General features: G+C 36.3%; 1 protein-coding gene across 1 annotated transcript in view; it reads right to left on the reverse strand.

Annotated features, from left to right (window-relative positions):
- Positions 1–9,550: 9,550 nt before the first annotated feature.
- The window catches only part of GULP1 (GULP PTB domain containing engulfment adaptor 1), an 84,924-nt gene continuing 73,609 nt past the window's right edge, over positions 9,551–20,865 (reverse strand). Inside the window, exons 10-12 of the mRNA XM_075710514.1 lie at positions 17,443–17,537; positions 15,467–15,477; positions 9,551–9,572 (exon numbers count right to left, since the gene is read on the reverse strand). Coding sequence (XP_075566629.1) covers positions 9,551–9,572; positions 15,467–15,477; positions 17,443–17,537 — 128 coding nt within the window. The remainder of the gene's footprint in view (positions 9,573–15,466; positions 15,478–17,442; positions 17,538–20,865) is intronic.

Raw genomic sequence — 20,865 nt, forward strand, 5'->3', positions numbered from 1 at the left:
GGAATGGCATGGTTCTCTTTTCCTGGTTTACAAATTTGGCAATGTTTTTCTAGCATATATTCATTATGCATTGTTAGGACATAAACTATAACACCAGAATAAAACTAACAGTCAACAGTTGGCTGGCTAAAGAAAAAGACAGACTACAAGGTGTTAGAAACACTGCCCTAAGAAGCTGCCCTAAAAAAAGAGTTAGAGACATTACTTAGACTACAGAAAAGAGGGCAGGGGGCTGGGGGGGAAGAAGAGGTGTTAGCATATTGTGCAGAATTCAAAACATACTATACAAATAGTTTCAGAGGTGGCTGCATCAAGTTGTGGGTTTGCAGTGACACCATGTGCCAGTTTTTACTATCCTGTCCTAGTCTCCCCACTGGAAACGCAGCTCTAGTCAACCTGCACGGGTGGTCTTGGCACTGGAAGTTATTGCTTCTGGTACCTTGGGTCAGCAAAAGTGGCGCAGGGCTCTTCAAGCAGTTTGCAAAACTTCAAAAACCTTGGATTGTCCCTGCCTTTCAGCAGGTCTCAGTACACACAGAACTTGCTTCTCTGTATGCTCACACCTGAATAGGTACAAACGCCCCATTAGCTCACACTTAAAATAGTGTGCTCCTGGAAAGCAGCCACAAGTGCTACTTTCCAAGCGTGTAACACAGGATCATTTTCAGGATATGCTCCAGCCATGTGATGCTGTTGCATAAGGTGCAGAAAAAAAGCACAACCATAAGGACACACGGAGCTGTAGATTACAAACTAATTCATCATTCCTGGAAGACAGCACGCTTCTTGGGGCCAACCACAATATTTTTTCCAACTTTCCTTGGTCGGCTTGCTTACCCTTAGAAACATCAACATGCAATTTATGATTCCTAGGAAGAAGACTGGATTTTAGGTCTTAAGACAGAAAGGTGTCTTGCCGTTATTTCTAGGCAGAAATGCCTGAATATTGGAATATACACAGCCAGCATACTTTATGCTTTTCCAGAAGGTTCTCTAGGAATATTAACATTTTGAAAAAATAAAAATGAATTAATAAAATGTATGCAATTATAATAAAAATAAGCAGTATTCAAGCAGACAGAAGCTAGAATGCTCTATGTACAAACAACTACTCCAATTTTCAAAAGCTTGCATTTATAAAACATAGGGGTAATGCATTTTTTTATATTTTCCATTAAACCCTCTCTCTCTTACTGTCTTTGTGCTTTTTAATTAAAAACAGGGAGCCAGAATGTGTTCCTATTTAATCTAAATCCTGCTGGAATGTACCTGAAGGTACTTTTTCCCACGGGTTTACTCTTGGGCTGAGAGAAAGAAAGTTTTAAATCTTCTCTACTTTATAACAGCAGAGAGAGGGGCCAGTGTCTGGGATGCCTTTCAACATCTGTCTGCACTTATTTGCATTGTGCTTGAAGTCCTGATGGAGATTGACTTGGCATTTCTACAAACTGTCAGCTCTGGCAATCTGTATTCTTGTCCAGAAATTGCGGTGTATGAAGCACCTCCCCGTTTAACCGCCCCAAAGTCCCCTCCTGACTCCAGAACTACACTTTGAAGCGTCAGCCTCTGTAGGAAAAGCATTCAGCACGCTTGTTTGCACATCACCGTCTGCATACCACACACTGCCATGTGTACAGCAATAGATACCGGCTTTCCAGTTCTAATGCGAATAGACCAATAAGGAAATGTCACTTTGGGTATTGTAAACAGGTTGTCTACATGTTTTTCTGAAAAATGAAACCTATCAGTAACAGTGATACAGTAGTATTTAGACACTTGATAGATACTGCTCAGTAGCATTTTATGAATCAGTTATAAGTTCATAGATGCTCAAAAATTTATCTTTTCAGATCAGTTAAGCATCATGTGAGTGTTTTCTGTGGTCTGTGTTTTCATGCAAATTCAGGTTTTCCTGTTGATAATCTCACATGAGCTTTCTCATTTTACACTGCCTTTCTCATTGCTTCCCAGTATCCTTTGTGACCATACAGGTTGCTTATGAACACACCAAGAATCAGGATGACCCCTGCATGAATACTTTAAAATAAGACTGCTAAAGCCATCATAGAGTTAATCTTCTCTTACACTTTTTCAGTGGAGAATGCCTTTTACAAGTAATGCCATTATTTCTAAATAGTTGCGCTGTCTCAATATGCAGTCTGCATTACTGCTTGTGATGATCATGCTCCTAGTTCAACCTCTATGCAAACTTACCTACAGCAATACATTGGATCAGAGTCAAATATTGTTTAGAGTATTGTGTAGGATCTTTTTTTTTTTCCTTTGGCATTCAACTTTTTAACCAGGGAGGTCTGTGGGAGACTGAATCTGTGGTGGTGAGAAAACAAATCCTTGTTTTCCTAAGTTTCAAGTAAATTCATTATGGCTATATGAATCATGTAGCTTTGGTGGCTTTACTGGTTTATTTATTATAGTGTCAAGAGGTAAATTATCTTGTTTACTTAGGTCTTTAGTCCTATATTTCTGACTTTTAAATAACACTCAGTTCTTTTAAAATACCTGTGTTTTTAAAGGACTGCTAAATAATGGAACCTTCTACGACATCATATTACTTCAGTTTCATACATCAATACATTGCGATGTTAAGACAGCATCCAATTGTGATGACACAGACCATCACATTGTACATTGCAATGTACATTGAATATTATGGCAATCTACAGGTACTATCAAAATACATACAATGAATGCTAACAATCCTTAAACACCCTGAAGGAGAGATTTTAGTTTAGACTTGCAACCTTAAGGATGAGAAAACACACACACAACTTGGCAAGTCAAGATTAAAATTTTGACCATTACACACTTCTATTGATAATCTGGAAACAGCATTAGGCATTTTAATTATCTAGGTTTTTTGCTTCTCAGAAGCAGTATGTCTGATCAGCAACTAAAGATACATAAATATTGCTTCACTTGGGAATAGAGCATGGCTAAGCCCAGTCAGACAAGTAATCCCACAGAGCATTTTCATTCTCATGTAAAATTTCTCATTAACTGTCGCTTATCTCGAAAACTCCCTTACCTTATTTTCCTTTCCAAATGTAGTCGCTCTTTTTGTGTCCCAGGTTTCTCTCTCACAAATTATACCTGATCATGTCATTATTTTACAGGGTTGAAATGTCTCAGAAATTCTGATCTATTCTGACTTCGTCATAGTGTTCTAGTACATATAAAGTTGTAAAAACATGCGGAACCCATTCCTGCATTGTTTAAATTGTAGGTGATTTTAATCTGCCTTTACAGTAGCTCTCCTCCACTACAAAAACATTAGCAAAGTATGTAAGTGAATGACAATATCGTTCTAACATAATTAAAGATGAGCATGAAAAAAACAGATTTTTACAGTCTATCAAGGCCCTTCAAATAGGTTATTTTGTTGTTTTTTTTTTTCCCCCCAAGAACCATATCTTCATTAGAATCTTATCCCAATGTAGCACACAGAGTATTTTCTCAGAGTCTTTCCACAGTGTCAAGGATCACTTTATTTGAAACCAATGATGTTCCTTTAAAAAAAAAAAAAAACAGTAACACCAAAATATTTAAAATGCACAATAGTTTTGAAAAGCAAAGCAGTACAGATTCCTAGAGAACTCATTTAATTATTTTCAGGGAAACATGCTCAAAATATTCCAATTCTAACTTTTGTGCAGAAGATTCAAAAAGCATCTTGTTTTTACTGAATAAAATGCTTACAGAATACAATCACATAAGAAGTAAAACTTGCAACAATTTACATGCCACGCATGGTAGCGCCCCAAGTAGCTTTTACAAATGCTCAGTAGAATAGATTTTCTGAGTTGCTTTTTAGTCAGAAAAGCTTGTGTGTAGGACAAAGGTGCAAAGGAAATGGAATTGATGAAAATTCTTAAGTGTCTATTCCAAGACTCCTGTTTTGGGAAAGCTTTTATCATAAGGAGATTAATTTATATAAACAATTTATTAATAGGCATTTAGAAAATATGGATGATCACTATTCTTTTTGTCACACTTTCCAATCAATATGGGAATAAGGACAATTAGCTAAAGCATTTTTGTAATAGTTTAGTACAGAAGACTCTCCTTTTGGAAGCCTTCATCAGATAAACAACTTAGCTAGGTCTTCAGTATGGTATAAACTACTAGGAATTAGGATAAATGGATGGAAACTGGAGCTTGTGGCAAGCAGGCATCTTAGAAGAGGCCCACTGTGAGTTACCTACTGTGTGTAATCAGGCTACAGGGGGTAGGAAAAACATTCCGTGTTTCTGGCGAGCTCAAATAGTTCCAATAGCAGTTCTTGTGGACTGCAAATATGGCAGATCTGCTTCTTAGCAGCCCTCATGACATCCTGAGGTAGGCATAAAAAGTGATGGGGCAGAACAAGAGAAGCTATCAAATCAGTTAAGTTTCACAAAAAATGCAATGTTGTATGATGTTGGCACAAGACGACATTTTTTCCCTTTGAATTTTCTTCTATACTTCCTTCCTAATCTATTTCTCCTCCTTCCTGTTCTTTATTGCAAGGCATAAGCTTTGCTGAAATAAATAGTGGAAAATGTGGGGGAAAAAAAAAAAGAAAGTCCAAAAGCTCAAATATACTGATTTTGGTTGCTGTCATTCATATGAGCCTTAAAATAGGTTCAATCCCTTCCAGAATTCACTGTAGGAGACTGAACTTGCAGGGTTTTTTCATCCCAAACTACATATAAATTAGACTCTCAGGAAATTTCTTAAACACAAAAGGTAAATTGCATATTCATATGTTCAGAAACCTTTACCCCATCACACACAAATATTATGTATGCAGCCCATGAAATCCACTGAAAGAGCATTGTAGTTCCAGGAAATGCTTTGGTCTGATGAATAAATAAATGTCCTGTTTTTTTAATCTATGCACTGACACCCACTGAATGTTGAAGCATCTCAAGAAGATGGCACATATTACAAATATCAGACTTTCATTTCAATGAGATGTTGCCGACCATTCTGTAATAACAACAAAATCATGTATTTGAAATCCTGTTGTCTATTTTGTTGATGAGAACTGCTATGTACTTTTCACCAGCTGAAAATGCAATTTATGTCTCAGTCTCTCATTAAGAATATGTCTTAAAACAGGGGAAAAAATGCAGGCTAATTATGTACCAAAGCTTACTTGCTGTCTTTTAGCTGAAGCTTATAGAACACGTACTAGCAGACATCTTTGGTTGCATCTTAAAACATACGGCCAGTTATTGCAATTTTTTTTTGAAAGTGACTTCTGCATCCTCTAATTTTAAAAGCAACAACAAAACCCCAAAGCGTCAAATTAAGAAAGCGGAGAGCTTGCCTGCAATTATTAACACATTTCTTACAAGGGTGTCCAAAGGGTGACGATCTCTAGTGACTGACAGGATATAATGAAAATAGGACTTCTGGATGTTTAACTAGAGATTTCTCACACAGTGGCACTCTCTTCCTTTGCAGAAGAGACTCTTTTTGTGAAGCAGAATTGGTCGGTGAGAATGAGACCGTGCTTAGTTCCACAAATTGAAAAATAATCATCATAATGAAGTCTCAGAGCCAGCTCCATTCCTTGGCACGTTCAATCACCTCGGGATTATGCAACCACACTTACTTCTGCAAGTGTGAGAATTTTCTTTTTCCTTTCTTCCTTTCCATAAGCAAAGCCAAAATGAAATGCAATTCTTTTTGCCACATGAAGGATTTGATCTTTGCCAATTTGAGCCATTTGATCAATTATAAGTTTAGCGCAAAGCACATCTGTCTTGTGGAAGGACAAAAGACAGCCACTTACAAACCCATCTGAAGTAAAGACAATGGGTTAAGCCAAGAACATCCTGCAATAATGCTCAGTAATTTATCAAAGGTTAAAAAGAAGAAAAACACAAACTGACCATGTATCGGCTGATTTGACTTAAGAAGAATTCTTAATTAATAAGCACCTCCGTTACTCAGGTATGCTGTAATAAGCAAGTAGGAAGAGAAAAATAGTCCATATCATACAAAAAAAAGGAACAGAAAGTGAGGAATCTTGCTTCTAGGTGTTAATATAGCTCACTATGACATGCCAGTGCAGTAGCTGGGCAGCTACCAAGTGGAACGGAAATCTAGTATTAACATGTTCACAATGTGATATAGGCACAGTTAGCACGATCAGCAGTGTGATCACAGTTTAAAGAAGTTTAAGAAAAAAAGAAAATATATCCAAAAGAAAAAAAAAAAAGCAAAGCGTGGACAAATCTGGGAGCACCCAGTTGCACTGGTATTTTATTTTATTTTTGTTTGAGGGCAAATTCACAAGTCCCAAAAAAATCTTGTTCACGACTCATTTAGCACCATATGGCAAATCTAGTAGATGATGTTACTCACTTTTTACCGGCTTGAAAACAGGAGGCTTCTGTGACGTGAAATGCCTAAGGTCACGCAATTAGCAGAACCATTTCACATTCTCAATCCAAATCAGCCATCAAGCTTTGGGCTTTGGTGGGGTTTTTGTTGTTTGTTTGTTTGTTGCTTTTTTAAAAAATTTTTTTAGAAAGTTTAGAGACTATGCTGTTAATAGATAATTGAAAGAATAGGAATTTGTAACAAGACAGCTCCCACAGACAAAATTCTGTTCTGAGCAACGACAGCACTCCCGTTCACTCTAAACAGAGCAAGAGCAATCACCTAGAGTCCTTGTACTGCTCTCAAACATATATTTTTAAAGTAATGGTCTGAAGATTTAGCAGACGATGTTATCACACTGTCTACAGAAGACAACTGATACTAGTGGGAGCATGGAGATATGTTCTGGGAAAGAATAGCTCATGCTCATAATTGACAGGAGATTATACACACCCCTTACTTGCTAGCCCTGACAGTGTCCATTCCCGTAAACTGTCCAAGCCCCATTTCTACAAACGGCAGAGGTTAGATAGGTTTTGGGTATTAGCTTGAAGAGAAATTTTGCAGTAGAAATAATTCCCAGATGACTGAAGACTAGTTTTCTGTTCTCAAAAGCATCAACACCATATACTGCAGTCTGTCCTATTAACGCACCTGGTTTACAGAAGTTGCTTTCTAGGATTCAGAAAGACTTCAAGAACATCCTTTACTCCTTAAATAACCATTAGGGTCATTTAGTAGCTAAGTATATTGAGTAGCTAAGTATGTTTAAAAAAAAAGCAATAAAAAAAGTCAATCAAATCCATGAAGCACTGTGGAGAGTTACTGCCTAATTACTAGTATTAGGCAGCTGCATGTAGAACAAAATTTTTCTCTGCTGTTTACAGATTTGACCAAACTCAACAACAATAAAGGTCAAATACTGGAGTTATTTTACACTGGCTGAGATCAGATTCTTTCCAGCATTTATGGTGACTTTGACACATTTCAGCACTAAACCATTCTTTGTGGCAGGTCCTGCCAAACATTTAAGCACCTCCCCACCCTCCCTTCCACTGGGCATTTTACTGAATGAACACTGTGTTCTAGGATGTAATTTATTTATAAACATTTATTTTAGGTAAAATTAAACAGACATTTGAGATTACATAGAAATACAGTTTCCAATTGGATCACATAAGCTTCTCATTAAAAATGCACTGTTGTGTTGATTTAAGTACTTTTGTATGTATTGACCAGGTATGCAATATTTTATCATGCCATTTGCAGTCAACTATCATAAAAATCAGTAAAGAAAAAGGTTTCTTTAAATGTGCAAATATTATCTTAGTGTTACCATTGATAATAAATGACCACTAAATAGATGCTTATTATGTAAAGCTTTTTAAAGTACAATAAAAATACAAATTCTATTTGTTAAAAAAGGCCATTGCTATGGCTACTAAACATCCTCATTATACAAATTCCAAAATACTATATGACAAACAAAATTATAAAGACTTTTCTTTATGAAACATATACTATTCTATTTGTTAGTGATTTTCTATAATATATATATATTTATATATAATACTCTATATGAATGTTGAACAAAGAGACAGGAAGACTAATGTAATGTAGGCCATTAAGGCCCCCACTCAGCAAGGTACCTGAGCATATGATAAACTCAGCAAAGGAATAATCTCATACATTTCAGTGGACTTCAAAGGTATATGCAGAAGTACTTTGCTGAACAAGGCATAAAGATATACATGTTATGATGACTTTGCAAAATACATTTTTGGTGTAAACTGTTAACTGCTAAGGACAAAACTGTAAGTACCACAAAAAAAAAAATCTCAGGAAAAAGGAAATAAAATATATATTAAAAAAAATCTGAAATTTTGGGGTTTTCCACACCTGTATGTTTTGAGGGGAAAATACAAGAGTTTTTAAAGTTTTTGAATTGAACTAATGTGGAGTTTGGGCACCAAACCACTAATGATAATAATTTTCTGAGATAGGTTTAAGATGGTATTTTATTGCTTATACTAAAGATTAATGAAGAATATGCATAGACAGGTCAGCGTTCAACTCACTAGCAGCTGAAGATTGTGGTGTGCAGTTATTTCTGTAACAGGAACAACCAGTGGGTATGAAGGTCTTACTAACATATTGAATTCTTGCAGCAAACTTCAAAATTATAGTGAGACATATAACATTAAAGCAGACAGTGAAAAAAATTCTCAGCAGAGCCTGACTGTAAACACTCAGGTGTTGAAAGTAACTTACAGAATTGAGCCCAGTATACAGAGAGTGCCTGCTTATACACAAAACTATGTAAATTCCTAAGTAAATGCAACACCATAATGTTCTTTTTAAGTTATGGTTATCATGTCATGAATTCCAAATTACATACTTTATAGTTCAGCTATAAAATATCAAAACAAAAAGCAGTTACTTTGTCCATTCTGCAATTCAGCAGTTCTATGCTCAATTAAACACTAATTAGCATACTAACAATTTGTTAGTTTCTAAAACATTAAGGACCTAAAAATATTCTGGATTTTATAAACTAATAACAACATATATACAGCAGAGTAACCATACACAGTAATAGAAATCAATTACACGGTATCCAGATTTACCTTTTAAGCATATATTAATGGTTAGTATTTTCTGCTTTTTCACTGCAATTTGAACTTTTTGTACTAGATATTAATCATTTTACTGCTTGAATATTAAATAATGGCTTAAAAACTTAATTTCACAATGCTGCCAAGTGAAGTATTATGTAAAAATCATGCTTGTACATCTGCAAACAGAGAGGGGTATGTGTGAGCTTTCTGAAGAACTTCTCAGGATAAAAGCCATAAAGCATAGTAAACTTGGGCCAAAGTGTGAAAGAAACACAACAACGCAATTTAATTCATATTTCATAAACAAATACAACTTTTTACATTTGTACAGGGAAAGACCGGAAATAAGTTGGATTTTTACAGAGGCAAACCTCACAGGAGTTTACATGTTGAAAAAAAGCAATTTTTGGCACATGGTTAATATCTGTGAACACATGTTCAGAATTAAAAAACCCACTGCGTAGGAATTTCACATTTAGTTTCCTGGCATCAGCACCTGCTGTCTAATGGGTCAAGACAAAATACTGTGCCTTCAAGAGTTAATCCCATTTTGAACCCCTCCTGCAATGAAATAAGACATAGTTAATGAAAAGGAAAGAGACTTCTGGAGGTTTAAACTCTCTTTCTAAAAACATCTAAATTTGAGCTTATCTTTAGGCAGATAAACCGTAAGGATACTTCAGTGATTTCACAGACTTTACATTATTTGGTCAGCTGATTTTTAGTAAGTCTTAGTGATTAACTTACAAAAGGATGCATCTCTGGTATAACAAAGAAATACTGTATGTATATAATACTGTATGTATATAAAATGAGGAAAATATTCTAGAATAAAAATACTGAATACATATAGAAAAAACAAACTTGATATGCACCACATTGTTCTTGAGTAAAATTCAACATGATTTATAGGGCTACAGATTAGAAAGATTAGGGCTATATGAACCAAGAGTTTATTATATTTACACTTTAATGAGTCTGATAAGCATGAACATTGCTACTAATATCAGAAATTCTTAAAATTTTCAGAACAAAATTCCTCTTTTTACTCACATTAGTTAGATTAGCAGGAATATAAAAATGGTTATAAAACTCCTCTATTGAAAAGAAATTAATTCTACAAGTACCTGTGCTTGGTTTAAAAAATGTACTTAGCTTGCACCAGTTCTAAAATAACAACAGCACTTCTAATACAGGGAAAGTGCTCTTGTTTTCATTTCTCTTTCTGTTTTAAAAGAAGCTGAACAATTGTGGCTTGGCCTTCAAGAGAAAAGTCACCTTTGAGTCGAGAAAATTTCAGTCTGTTAGCTGAAAGTACTGCAAAGCCATAAGCAATTGGAGACTAGGGCTATGAACAGAAATGCCTTGAGAACATCAGCTCCAGTGGCAGCTGTCACAATGTTCAGTTCAGCATTGTCTTAACACACAGTTCACTTAGAGAATGCTGGTTGTATGCTATGAAATCAATAACACGTGCTTTCATGAAGCAAACAACTTGTAAACAAATCTTTCTGTAAAGCAATCTGTATTGGGAATAGGCATATATAGTCAAACCTTTTCTCATAACGCACAGCAGTATGTCAAGAGCATACCTTTTTGTTTTTTAAAGATAAATCCTAAGTCAAACCCGCTTAATATCAAACAAATTTAAACCAGAGGCTAGAATTTTAAAAGCATATGAATATTTAATAACTCCACCAGCTACTGCCATCAGAAGAGTAATGCTGAGAAACAGAATAAAATTCCTGGCAATGGTTACTAAATGATCTGAGATTTTCCAAGTAAAATTTGAGTTTTCCTAAAGGCAGATTCATACTATGAGATGATGAGCTAGTAGCAGTACTGTGGTGTAAAGCTTCTCCAACTGTCCTACCCAGTTAGCCCTACGCGGGTGACATGGTGCTGCCAAAGCTCACTGATGTATTTCACTACTTTTTTTTTTTCTTCCCCCCCCCCCCCTCTGTATTTTTCAAAGAGCTAACAGGAAGAGCATTAAATGCAAAAGTTATTTCAAGCAAACAGTATCTGAAGTTCCAAGTCAAACACATCCTGTTATAAATAGACATTGTTAATTTACCCAAAGAATACTATTAATTGATGTAACTGCAATCAAAGAAGAACTGCTTACACAGAAGGAGAATTCAGAGAATTAGCCCTACAGTCTAGCCTGTTAAATTGTAAACCCCGCAAGTTATGGTGTGTCTGAAATGCTAATCTTTTAAAGTATTTAAAGGCTGCGTCCAGTTTTGAGGTTGTAAAAGGGACAGTTCGTGCTTCAGCCTGAGGATGCTGGATACAGCTGCAATAGTAGAAAAGCTATGGCAACTGGTTTAACAAGGACAACTAACTTCATTCTTAGCAACCTGGAGAGCCCTTTCAGAACTGTACCAGCCCTATGACTGAACACATATCCCATGCATGTCCTGCATACTCTTATCTTCTATACATTTAAGCACTGTTTGTTGGTATCTTATGTAGCTGCACTTCCAATCCCCTTTTTCTGGCTAGCTGAGAGCAAATCAGATCATGCATTTTGGAAGTGCACACATCTCACTCCTATGTTGATCATGTGGGGTTTTTTTATTTTTGTTTTATTCCACACAAACTGGTATTTGATCACTTATTACTTACCTTGTGTTTGCTATGACTTTACTTTGAACTGTTTCTACTTTCCTGAAGAACAGTGGTCTCCTTGACCTTTCCTTCTGCAACTTCACTCCAGACCACTTTCCCCCCTGCCATTTAGTCCTCATCTTTTAAGGTGTCTGTGATGTTTTGCATTTAAAACAACCACATTTTCACATATTTGCAATGTGATCAATGTTAACCCATTAAGAGATTGCTGCACTATACGTATCAGAATTATTAAACAGCCTTTTACCCTTTATTACCATAGTGAACTATCTTCTGTTCTAAAAGAAAATAGTGATGCAGTTGCCAGGTGTTGTTATTAGCTGCATACCTGAGAACCCAGCTTCTATAACAGGCAGAATTGATATGGAGTAAAACCCACTACTACAGTGCCAGGAACTGCAGTGTTAACACATGCATGCTTAAAAGTGAATCATGCACATAGCTGTCTATAACAGAAACACGACACTTCAGTGTCAGAATACTACAGTTACCAGTAGGCTCAAACTCTTACGGCAACCACAGGGTCAAAGGAAAAAAAAGAAAAAAGAAAAAAAAGAAAAAAAAAGAAAAAAAAAAGAAAAAAAGAAAAAAAAGAAAAAAAGAAAAAAAAGAAAAAAAAGAAAAAAAAGAAAAAAAAGAAAAAAAAGAAAAAGAAAAAAAAGAAAAAAAAGAAAAAAAAAGAAAAAAAAGAAAAAAGAAAAAAAAGAAAAAAGAAAAAAAGAAAAAAAAGAAAAAAGAAAAGAAGAAAAAAGAAAAAAGAAAAAAAGAAAAAAAGAAAAAAAAGAAAAAAAAGAAAAAAAAGAAAAAAGAAAAAAGAAAAAAAAGAAAAAAAAGAAAAAAAGAAAAAAAAGAAAAAAAAAGAAAAAAAAGAAAAAAAAGAAAAAAAAGAAAAAAAAAAGGGGCGGGGGGGAAGGGGCAGGAATCAGAACATCCTAGTCCAGCAGATTCTTTGGCAAAGTGATTGCAATCAAATTCCTAAGGATCAGGAAAGCACAGACTTCAGATCTCCCACAGCCATCTCCATTCCTAATCCCACAAGTTTTGCAAATTAACTCCCAATTCTTAAACAATTTTTAGAGTGTCCAAAACTATACTTTGGTAAATGTATGATATTAAAAAAAAATTCCAATCAACTGTAGTCAACCAAGCTGCAGAAAGACAAGTTTTCAAGAAAAGACTCTCCTGTTGAACTGATTAATGCAGAAAACAGAGTAAGTATCCTATCCTGTAGTTCTCACAACAATGCAGAACAGTTACAGCTTTATGTCCGCTTTCAGGAATGCAGTTCATACATATGTCCGAACTGCATACGTCTCTCAAGTCTTATGGCTCCTACTTGAAGCTGCTGTATGACCATTATAATATTCACCATACAGCATACGCCTCCTCTCAACTCTCCACTCCAAAACCCTGCATTCACAGCTGCAATAATAATGATGTCAGCTGGAATGACTGAGCAGATTATAAATTATGATTTCTTTTTATCTTTTTCTAATAAACTCGATTAATGTGTTAGGCAGAATATTTTTTCTTTAAAAATGACATATATAACCAACACTTGGTACACATTACATAACATAGATTAAAAAAAGCATCATTAATTTTAATACACAGCATTTAAAATACTTTGCCTTGTGAAATTCAAACATTTCAGCTTCTAATAACATGTGCTCTCAGCATAACACACTGCCTGGTCATTAAAAAATGTGTGCCATGACTTCCTGTATTTTAAAGGTTCAGGAAACAATAACTCCTCATTTGGTCAGAAAATCTCTCAAATCTGCTGATTTTCAGGGAATGCAGAAAAAGGCCATCCTCTGATACTGGACAGGAGTGGGAACAGGAAGGGATATAATGTGTGCATCTGTATTGTGCCTTGCTTCTGTGTTCGTAACCCTATGACGACAGTGTCACATAACTTTCTTACTTCCAAGGTGACTTAACTCAAGGACTGAACATCTTAGTTACCCAGGAAAATGATGGTATTGTACTAACATATATGATTGGTCTCTTAAAGAAAGCAGCAAAGCTTATTTTCACTAGAAAAAAGCAACCTGAAAACAACCCCTCTTCCAAAACTCCCACTTTTTTGTGTCTATGATATAAAGACATGAGCTATTCCAGTTCAAAACAGCGAACAGTAAGAGACAAAGAACTTCCATTTTATCAGAAGATCAATTTGCCGAAGTCAACCTTATGGCTCCGAGGTTAAGTCACTTATCATTTCACAGTGACTTCACTCAATGAGCTTAAGTCAGCACAGACCCCATGAACCAATGACAAATTTACACGTCTCTGAAGATAATTTAGAGGGCTGAGCATAACTTATTTCAGATGGAAAGATGTCAAGCCTACTGACTGCTTCAGGCCATGCAGGGAGAATGGCTTGCAGCTCCTGGAAGCTTTATGATATTAACTACCTTGAGATTTTAATATATTATAGCAGCTGTTGCTGGTATGATTCATGATCTAGGGAAACTTCCCCTCACTGCAAGATTTCTGGGAAAAGAGACAGATTCATTTTATTAATGTCTGGATACAGTCAAAATAGAGAGGGTGAAAATATGTTTCAGCATAAGGGTGGGGGGAAACAGGAGGTTGGATAGTCATCAGAGAGAGGCCAGAGCTGTAAAAGGCACATCTTGGCACATGTTTGAGTTTTGAGTTCTCCAAAAAGATCAGCAGAGATTGGACTGAGAAATGGAATAGAAAGAGCTTAAGTGTGAAATTTGGATCCTCACTAAAGTTTAAACAAAAGTGTTCCCCAGAGGTCAGGGAACTTTATCTGATCTCATTAAGTACAGAATATCCGATGCAAAGGAAAAGCACCCACTACTTAAGAATTTATTCTCCAACACCTCTTCTGCTGTGCTGTCCTCTCCCACTTTGCTTACACATCACCTTCCAACGCACGCATATGCCAAGCCAGCTTTTCTGCAGACTGGGGCATGTTTGCTGATGCATCTGACATAGCTCTACATGAGAAATAGGATAAAAGCGTGTGGACTGAGGCTGCTCCAGCCAGGCAGTCACTGCCTCGTGCCGAGGCAGCTTGCTTGCCACTCTGACTGTAGGGTAAACTGCATAAACTCAGAATAAGTTTATATTGTGAACTGTCAGATGTGTCCATAAACAACCTACCTTTGTATATTAAATGGAATACATACTTACTGAAACTCCAGCTGTACTATCATAATGTGAAGAAAACAGATTCCTTCACTTTGTATTCCAGAGAAGGAAAGAAACCTACATTTTTCTTTCCTGTTTCTTAATGTTAGATTTCCTAGAGGACATTACATGTTCTGTGGTTTTACTTTTTGTCAGTCCATTTCACCTTCCTTCTTACAGGCTGTGTATCTAACAACTGCTGACTTCTAGCACAGCTATCTTTTGCTCATTGCAAGTTTTTAATTAATTAGTTCCAATTAAAAACACATTCACAAATGTGATTGTACTAACACAAAAATCTGTGTATCAAAGGTTTGCTTAAACCATTTCACTAATGACAATCTGATGAAAACTGGAGATTTCACTAGTACACATGGAAAACAAACAGCAATGAAAATGAAGGCTATTAGCAGCTGATAAGACAGACTAAAGAAAACTAAAATCAGCTGTCCCTACCTTAAAAATTGTAGGCCCCTAAAAATTAAAATGGCCCTGACTTACAGAGTTGTATATATAAAATATAAATCTTAAAAGTTTTTATATTTATATTTATGTACACACATATGCATAAAAATAAAAACACCAGACATGAACACATGCACACTTCAATTGCAAATGCTTTAAATACCATTATTAAATTATGATATACCAACCATCGCTGACGCTAGGCACCCAGGAAAGCACAAGAAGATAAAAGAGATATTAGAAAAAACATGTTTCAATCTGTATTTTGAACCAACCACCTAGTAAAATAACTGCATATACCTTTTTCTTTGGCCAAGGTCAGAAATTTTTTTTCATAACCTGTCAGCTTTACACTGTTTCTCAGCTGGATTATACATGAATAAGTTTTGTGCCTACATAAAGACCCACAATTTTTCAGTAAAGTGTCAGGGCATGCTAAGACTGGTATGCTAGTCTCTCTAATTGTGCGACTAGTTTATAAAGCAATTAAAAAGTCAGAAAAAGTAAAATATGTATGTGCGGCAGGAATACGTGACCAATACAGTATTCTTTGCAATAGGACACAGTAACAACCTAAGGTTTGGGGGTTTTATTACTGGCTGGTTGTCTGCTTTTCTAGGTCAAGAGAGTACAACCAATGATATGAGTTTTTCATTTTATGACTTCAAAAATCTTTGATAAAGATTTCTACTGTTCCATTCACTGATGTTTTGTGAGATGGTAACACTTTGCAGCATTACGTGCTGACAATATAAAATTTTGCCAAAGTATTACCTGTAATAAGAACTCTTAGTGTGTGATGTTCAGCTACAGTCACAGGATTCTTGCTAGTATCCACAGATACTACAGTATATTTTTTCCTAAAATGGGCTATACACAATGGAAACATTGATATGTATCAATGTGAGGCGCTAAAAAATTTGGGGTTTTTGTGCTGAAGGGCTCTGTAATAACATTACAGCATTAACAAAACACAAGCATTTTTACTGAAATTACAAAGAAGCCAGTTTTGGCTTTTAGCTGCTATCTGAAATTATATGGGCTGGAGCATAGGTGAGCAAGAATCTAAATTTCTTACTTCACAGTGAGTGGAGTTTGCCAGTGGCACCATCCTAAACTGACATGGAAAATGAAATTTCACAATGAACAGCAATTCAAAAATTGTACTTAGGTAAATTAAACAGTATTTAGATCTTATTTCAGCCATTTTGACACGTTTCTGCTGCTCTCCAGGCAGAAAAGAAGAACTGGAGGAGCCTGAAAGCTAGCTCTCTTGGACTTTGTGGGCTCTTGAGATACAAGAGGGCTGGAAGCCCTGGGAACACTTTCTGCTGAGAAGCCAGGATCCTAGAAATTCAAGTTCCCAGTATTTTCAGCCTTCTGTTTTGCTGGCAGACTGCTGAAAAAAAAACCCAGATAAACAACCTGGCAAGGAACTAGCAGTTTGGAAAGTCTGACTGAAGAGAGTGATTTATTCCAAAACCTGAAGGCTTTCTGTAGAATTGCTTCAAAATCGTGTCAATAACTGAACAAATACTGTTGAGTGTTTCAGAATCAACAAACATTTTATGATGTTTGTTGGTTGAAACACATCAGTTCAGAATTCTTGAATCAATTCTCAATAGTTTAATTGTCCCAGAGTGCCATAGTCAAATACAGCCATTTTTAAAGGCAGCAGAAAATTACCATGGCCCCTTAAGCATGTACTTTGCCGATGCCAACGCCATGGAAAACCACACTAATGCCACTGAGGGAAAGATCAGGGTATAGCAGGGTGGTGGTGATTGCTGGAACTGAAGAGTAACAGCATCAGTGTATCCGCAGGGCTCTCGCCTCAGCTCTCTTTTTTAGCTCACTCAGTCCCTTCCCAAGCAAGAGTAGCAGCATCCATTTTGATTACTTTGCTGATAAACCCTAAATCAGTGCAGGTGTCCATATTAACACCATGGGCTAACATCTGTAGGGATCTTCACGCAAGCAAATTCAAACTCCAACTCAAAGACCATGAGATATACTACAGAAAGAATAGTCAGAAATAGGTAGGGTTTTTTTCTATATATTTGTGTGTGCAGTCTGGAATACATTTTCAGAATACTGTAGATATGTATTTCAAGAACATTCATCCAGCCATAGAAAACTGCATAATTGATAACCCAGTAGTTACCTGCATCTCATCTAGTTTGGACTGAATGTCTGGAGGGAAATCTCCTGCTCCGCAGCTAAAAGGGTCAAAAGGTTCTGCTCCAAAAAGGTCTCTCTCTGGAACAACAGAAAAGTGAGTCACTGAGAGAAAATGTATGGGCTACAGCAACAGCTCTCTGAAAAACTCAGCTTGCATCTCCTTACAAACTGAATAATAGCACCTCCAGATATGCAACTTATTAACCACAGCTTTTAACATCCAAACTTGAAAGCCACGTCTTGATTAGTTTTCCAAAGTTTAAAACTCAAGTATTATTCCAAGAACACCATCAACTTCTGTTTAAGCCTATACTTAGCTTTCATTAATGCTTGTGCCTTCTCAAGGAATTTTAGGGATCGACGAAAAGTTCCAATTTGAACAGGGCATCTTCTACTGAAATGCGCTCTGGCATCGGTGTGTATAGGTGTTTCACAAATGAGGAGGGAACAACTGGACTTCAGTTGTCAAATTTCATCTTAACATTATGTCAGAAACATATTCTTGTAAACAACCTAGCCTTCATGACCCCCATCTGCCATTTCTTACCATCTGGTGGTTAAGGACATCTTTAAACAACTGCCCTTACTGATGGAAGGTAAGGCCTACATTTAATAGAGTTTGCTTCTTTTTTGTCTGGACAAGAAGAAACACCTCCAATACATTTTTATTTTTTCTTACTAGAACAGTGTAATGCTAGTTCTTCACATCTTACATCCCAAATATTTTGGGTTGAGGGTATCTAGCCTTTTTTTTTCTTTCTTTCTTCTCAGTAATAAGATTTTTTTTCTCTCTACATGTAATGGTGCCATCTATACTGACTTTTTCTATCGCACATTGGGTTGAACTAAACCAGTAAGAAAATAATTTTGCTAACCCAACCCAACCCCACTGATTGCAAAATTTACAGAACCAAGTTAATACAGTCTTGTTACTGGTGGAGAGAAAATTAAAACCATATCCTATCTCCTAACTTTCATGGTCACCCAGCAAGAAACCTGGTAAGCATACTACCTACCTTAAAACAATGTTAGATTAAGAGCATGAGAGTAAAAGGGGCCATTAGTGTCTTCGAAATTACTAGACAGTTTTCTGGGTAAGCACAAAATTTTACCCTCAACATGCAAGACATGGAAGCTGACAACTGACTAGACACAAAATCCATGTTGCAGTGTTGCCACTCATCAGTGCTGAAGATCGTGCATATAGCTAAATAAATGTCTTTATTTTGTCCTCCTTGGAGTCAGAGTTTTAGACCTGTACTTGTCTAGGCTCTTCAACATTTTATTGTGTGTCAGTCTCCATGGGTTTTGACCTAATCATTTAGGTGTTATCAAGCTGCACAATAGGTATTTTAAATAATTAGCAGCTACCAGCATTCATTCCCATAATAAAGTACAGAAACACGAAGGAACTTGATTAATTACATATTACAAAAACTGTGGCTAAAAAGCTATAAACTGTCACATGGGACCAGGAAACGGCCCAGATCAGAAAGCCTTATTCCAAAAGCCCACTTGAGCCAACAAAAAAAAAAAATAATCTAGTCTGTCCTGGCAGAGGCAGACCATCTACATGCAAAAGAGACTTTAACTAGGATAATCTAATGTAAGAATTAGGATCTACCTTATCCCTTGCCTCTTTCACAGCCAAAATGGGTCTGCTCCAGTATAATCAGTGTCCTTATGTGCTCCGAAGCTCCTACCAAGTAACTTTCAGATGTGTAGCAGCTCCGACTTTCAATCTAACCTCTACTGGGCAGAAAGTGATTATGCTTTATATGCTCCTCATAAGCCTATTTGTTCATTATGTAGGTCCATTTTCTTTCTCCCCCGCTTCCCCAGGTTCTCTCTTTACCCTTAAAAGGAACTGACAGTTTTCTGTGTGATCAGACAGCTAAAAGCAGCCAGTTTCAACACCAAGCCTTAGCAAACATTCAAGGAATGTATCTAGGAAAAAACAGTAAAGAGCACAACTCTTGCATTTCTCAGTACTGAAATATGACCTACCACTATTTTTGACAGCAAGTATTCTGTACACTGTTATGGATACTATCTCATTCATGCCTTATTATTGGGCTTTTATTAATGACAGCACTTGTGAGCTCACTAGCAGGAGAATGGCAGAAGCTTTAGCTCCTTTAATGTCACCTGCCTTCAGGTGAAGGATTATTTCATTTACATTGTTATTCAAGGCAGACTATAAAATTAACCTGTGTAACTTACTCTAAGTGACAGAGCCTAATAAACCCTGTACAGAATTAAATTCAAAATAGAGAAGTATTTCCTAGCTGAGTTTCTATGAAAAATTATTATTTTGGGAACTCTCTCTATTATAACTTGCTAACCATTTCAGTAAACTGGCTGAAAAAGTCCATAGTACAACTGTTTTTCTGCATTTAAAGTCTGTGTGTTATTTGAGATTGCACTGCTAAGAGTCAGGGAGGGATAAAGTTCCATGAAATATTTTCAATAGCATCATCAGTATTTCTCTTTTGAACAGAAGCTGAAGAACATGTGGGAACTAGACAAATACTAAAATTTAATCACTGTGCAGAGCTACACTATTGCATGGAATCTCCATAAGCTTATCTGCTAGTGTTCACTCCACTGTTCACAGAGGTGCTCCTTTTTAGCAGAGATGGGATAAATCAGCAATTTTTCATTTCAGGCTAGAGTATTTGCATGAAGATTAACTATAACAAGAATATCTTGCCTGGCATACTCCCCAAAACAACTGTAGCACAGACAGGCATTTCTTTCTCCAATACATAGCAACGAGTAAGCCTTTGAAAACGATCCTTTCAAACAGCACATATAATTTCCTTTCCCCTTCCCATTAATTTCTGGATGGAAATAAATTCACAGCTTGAGAAATCGACCAACAAATTCAAAACCATGAAATGCTGATGTTTTATATCTGGAACTCAAACCACACAAGACATGAACAGGTAATAAATTCTTGCTTCTGTGACCTATCAGGACAAGAAACACGTAACACTGGAGAGTAGCAACCTGCACTCTGTAATAACCTGAAAACTAGCAATTACCAAACAAAACTACAAATATTTGGCTTTTCTGCTGCATTTTGCATCCCAATCTTCTTTACCTTAGCTATCATCCAGGCACAGACTTATGCTGATATATGCTTTCCCCAGATGTCCTGGAGCAGCTGTGATGACAAATAAAAATTAATCACACTTAAGACAAGCACCCAAGAAAATATTTGGAATAAGCTGACGTAGTGAAGTCCAGGAAGCCTTTCCTTTAGCTGCAGGCTACTCCATATTTTTTTCTTTTGGAATTATTACAGCATAAAAATTGGTCCCACAATTATTCTGACAACAGACTCTTCAATGTCTCTGGAAAGATAGCATCTTGGAGCAGATTTCTACATCTGCCAGTTGTG

This window comes from Pelecanus crispus, chromosome 5 (assembly GCF_030463565.1).
Source record: "Pelecanus crispus isolate bPelCri1 chromosome 5, bPelCri1.pri, whole genome shotgun sequence".
Taxonomy (NCBI): domain Eukaryota; kingdom Metazoa; phylum Chordata; class Aves; order Pelecaniformes; family Pelecanidae; genus Pelecanus; species Pelecanus crispus.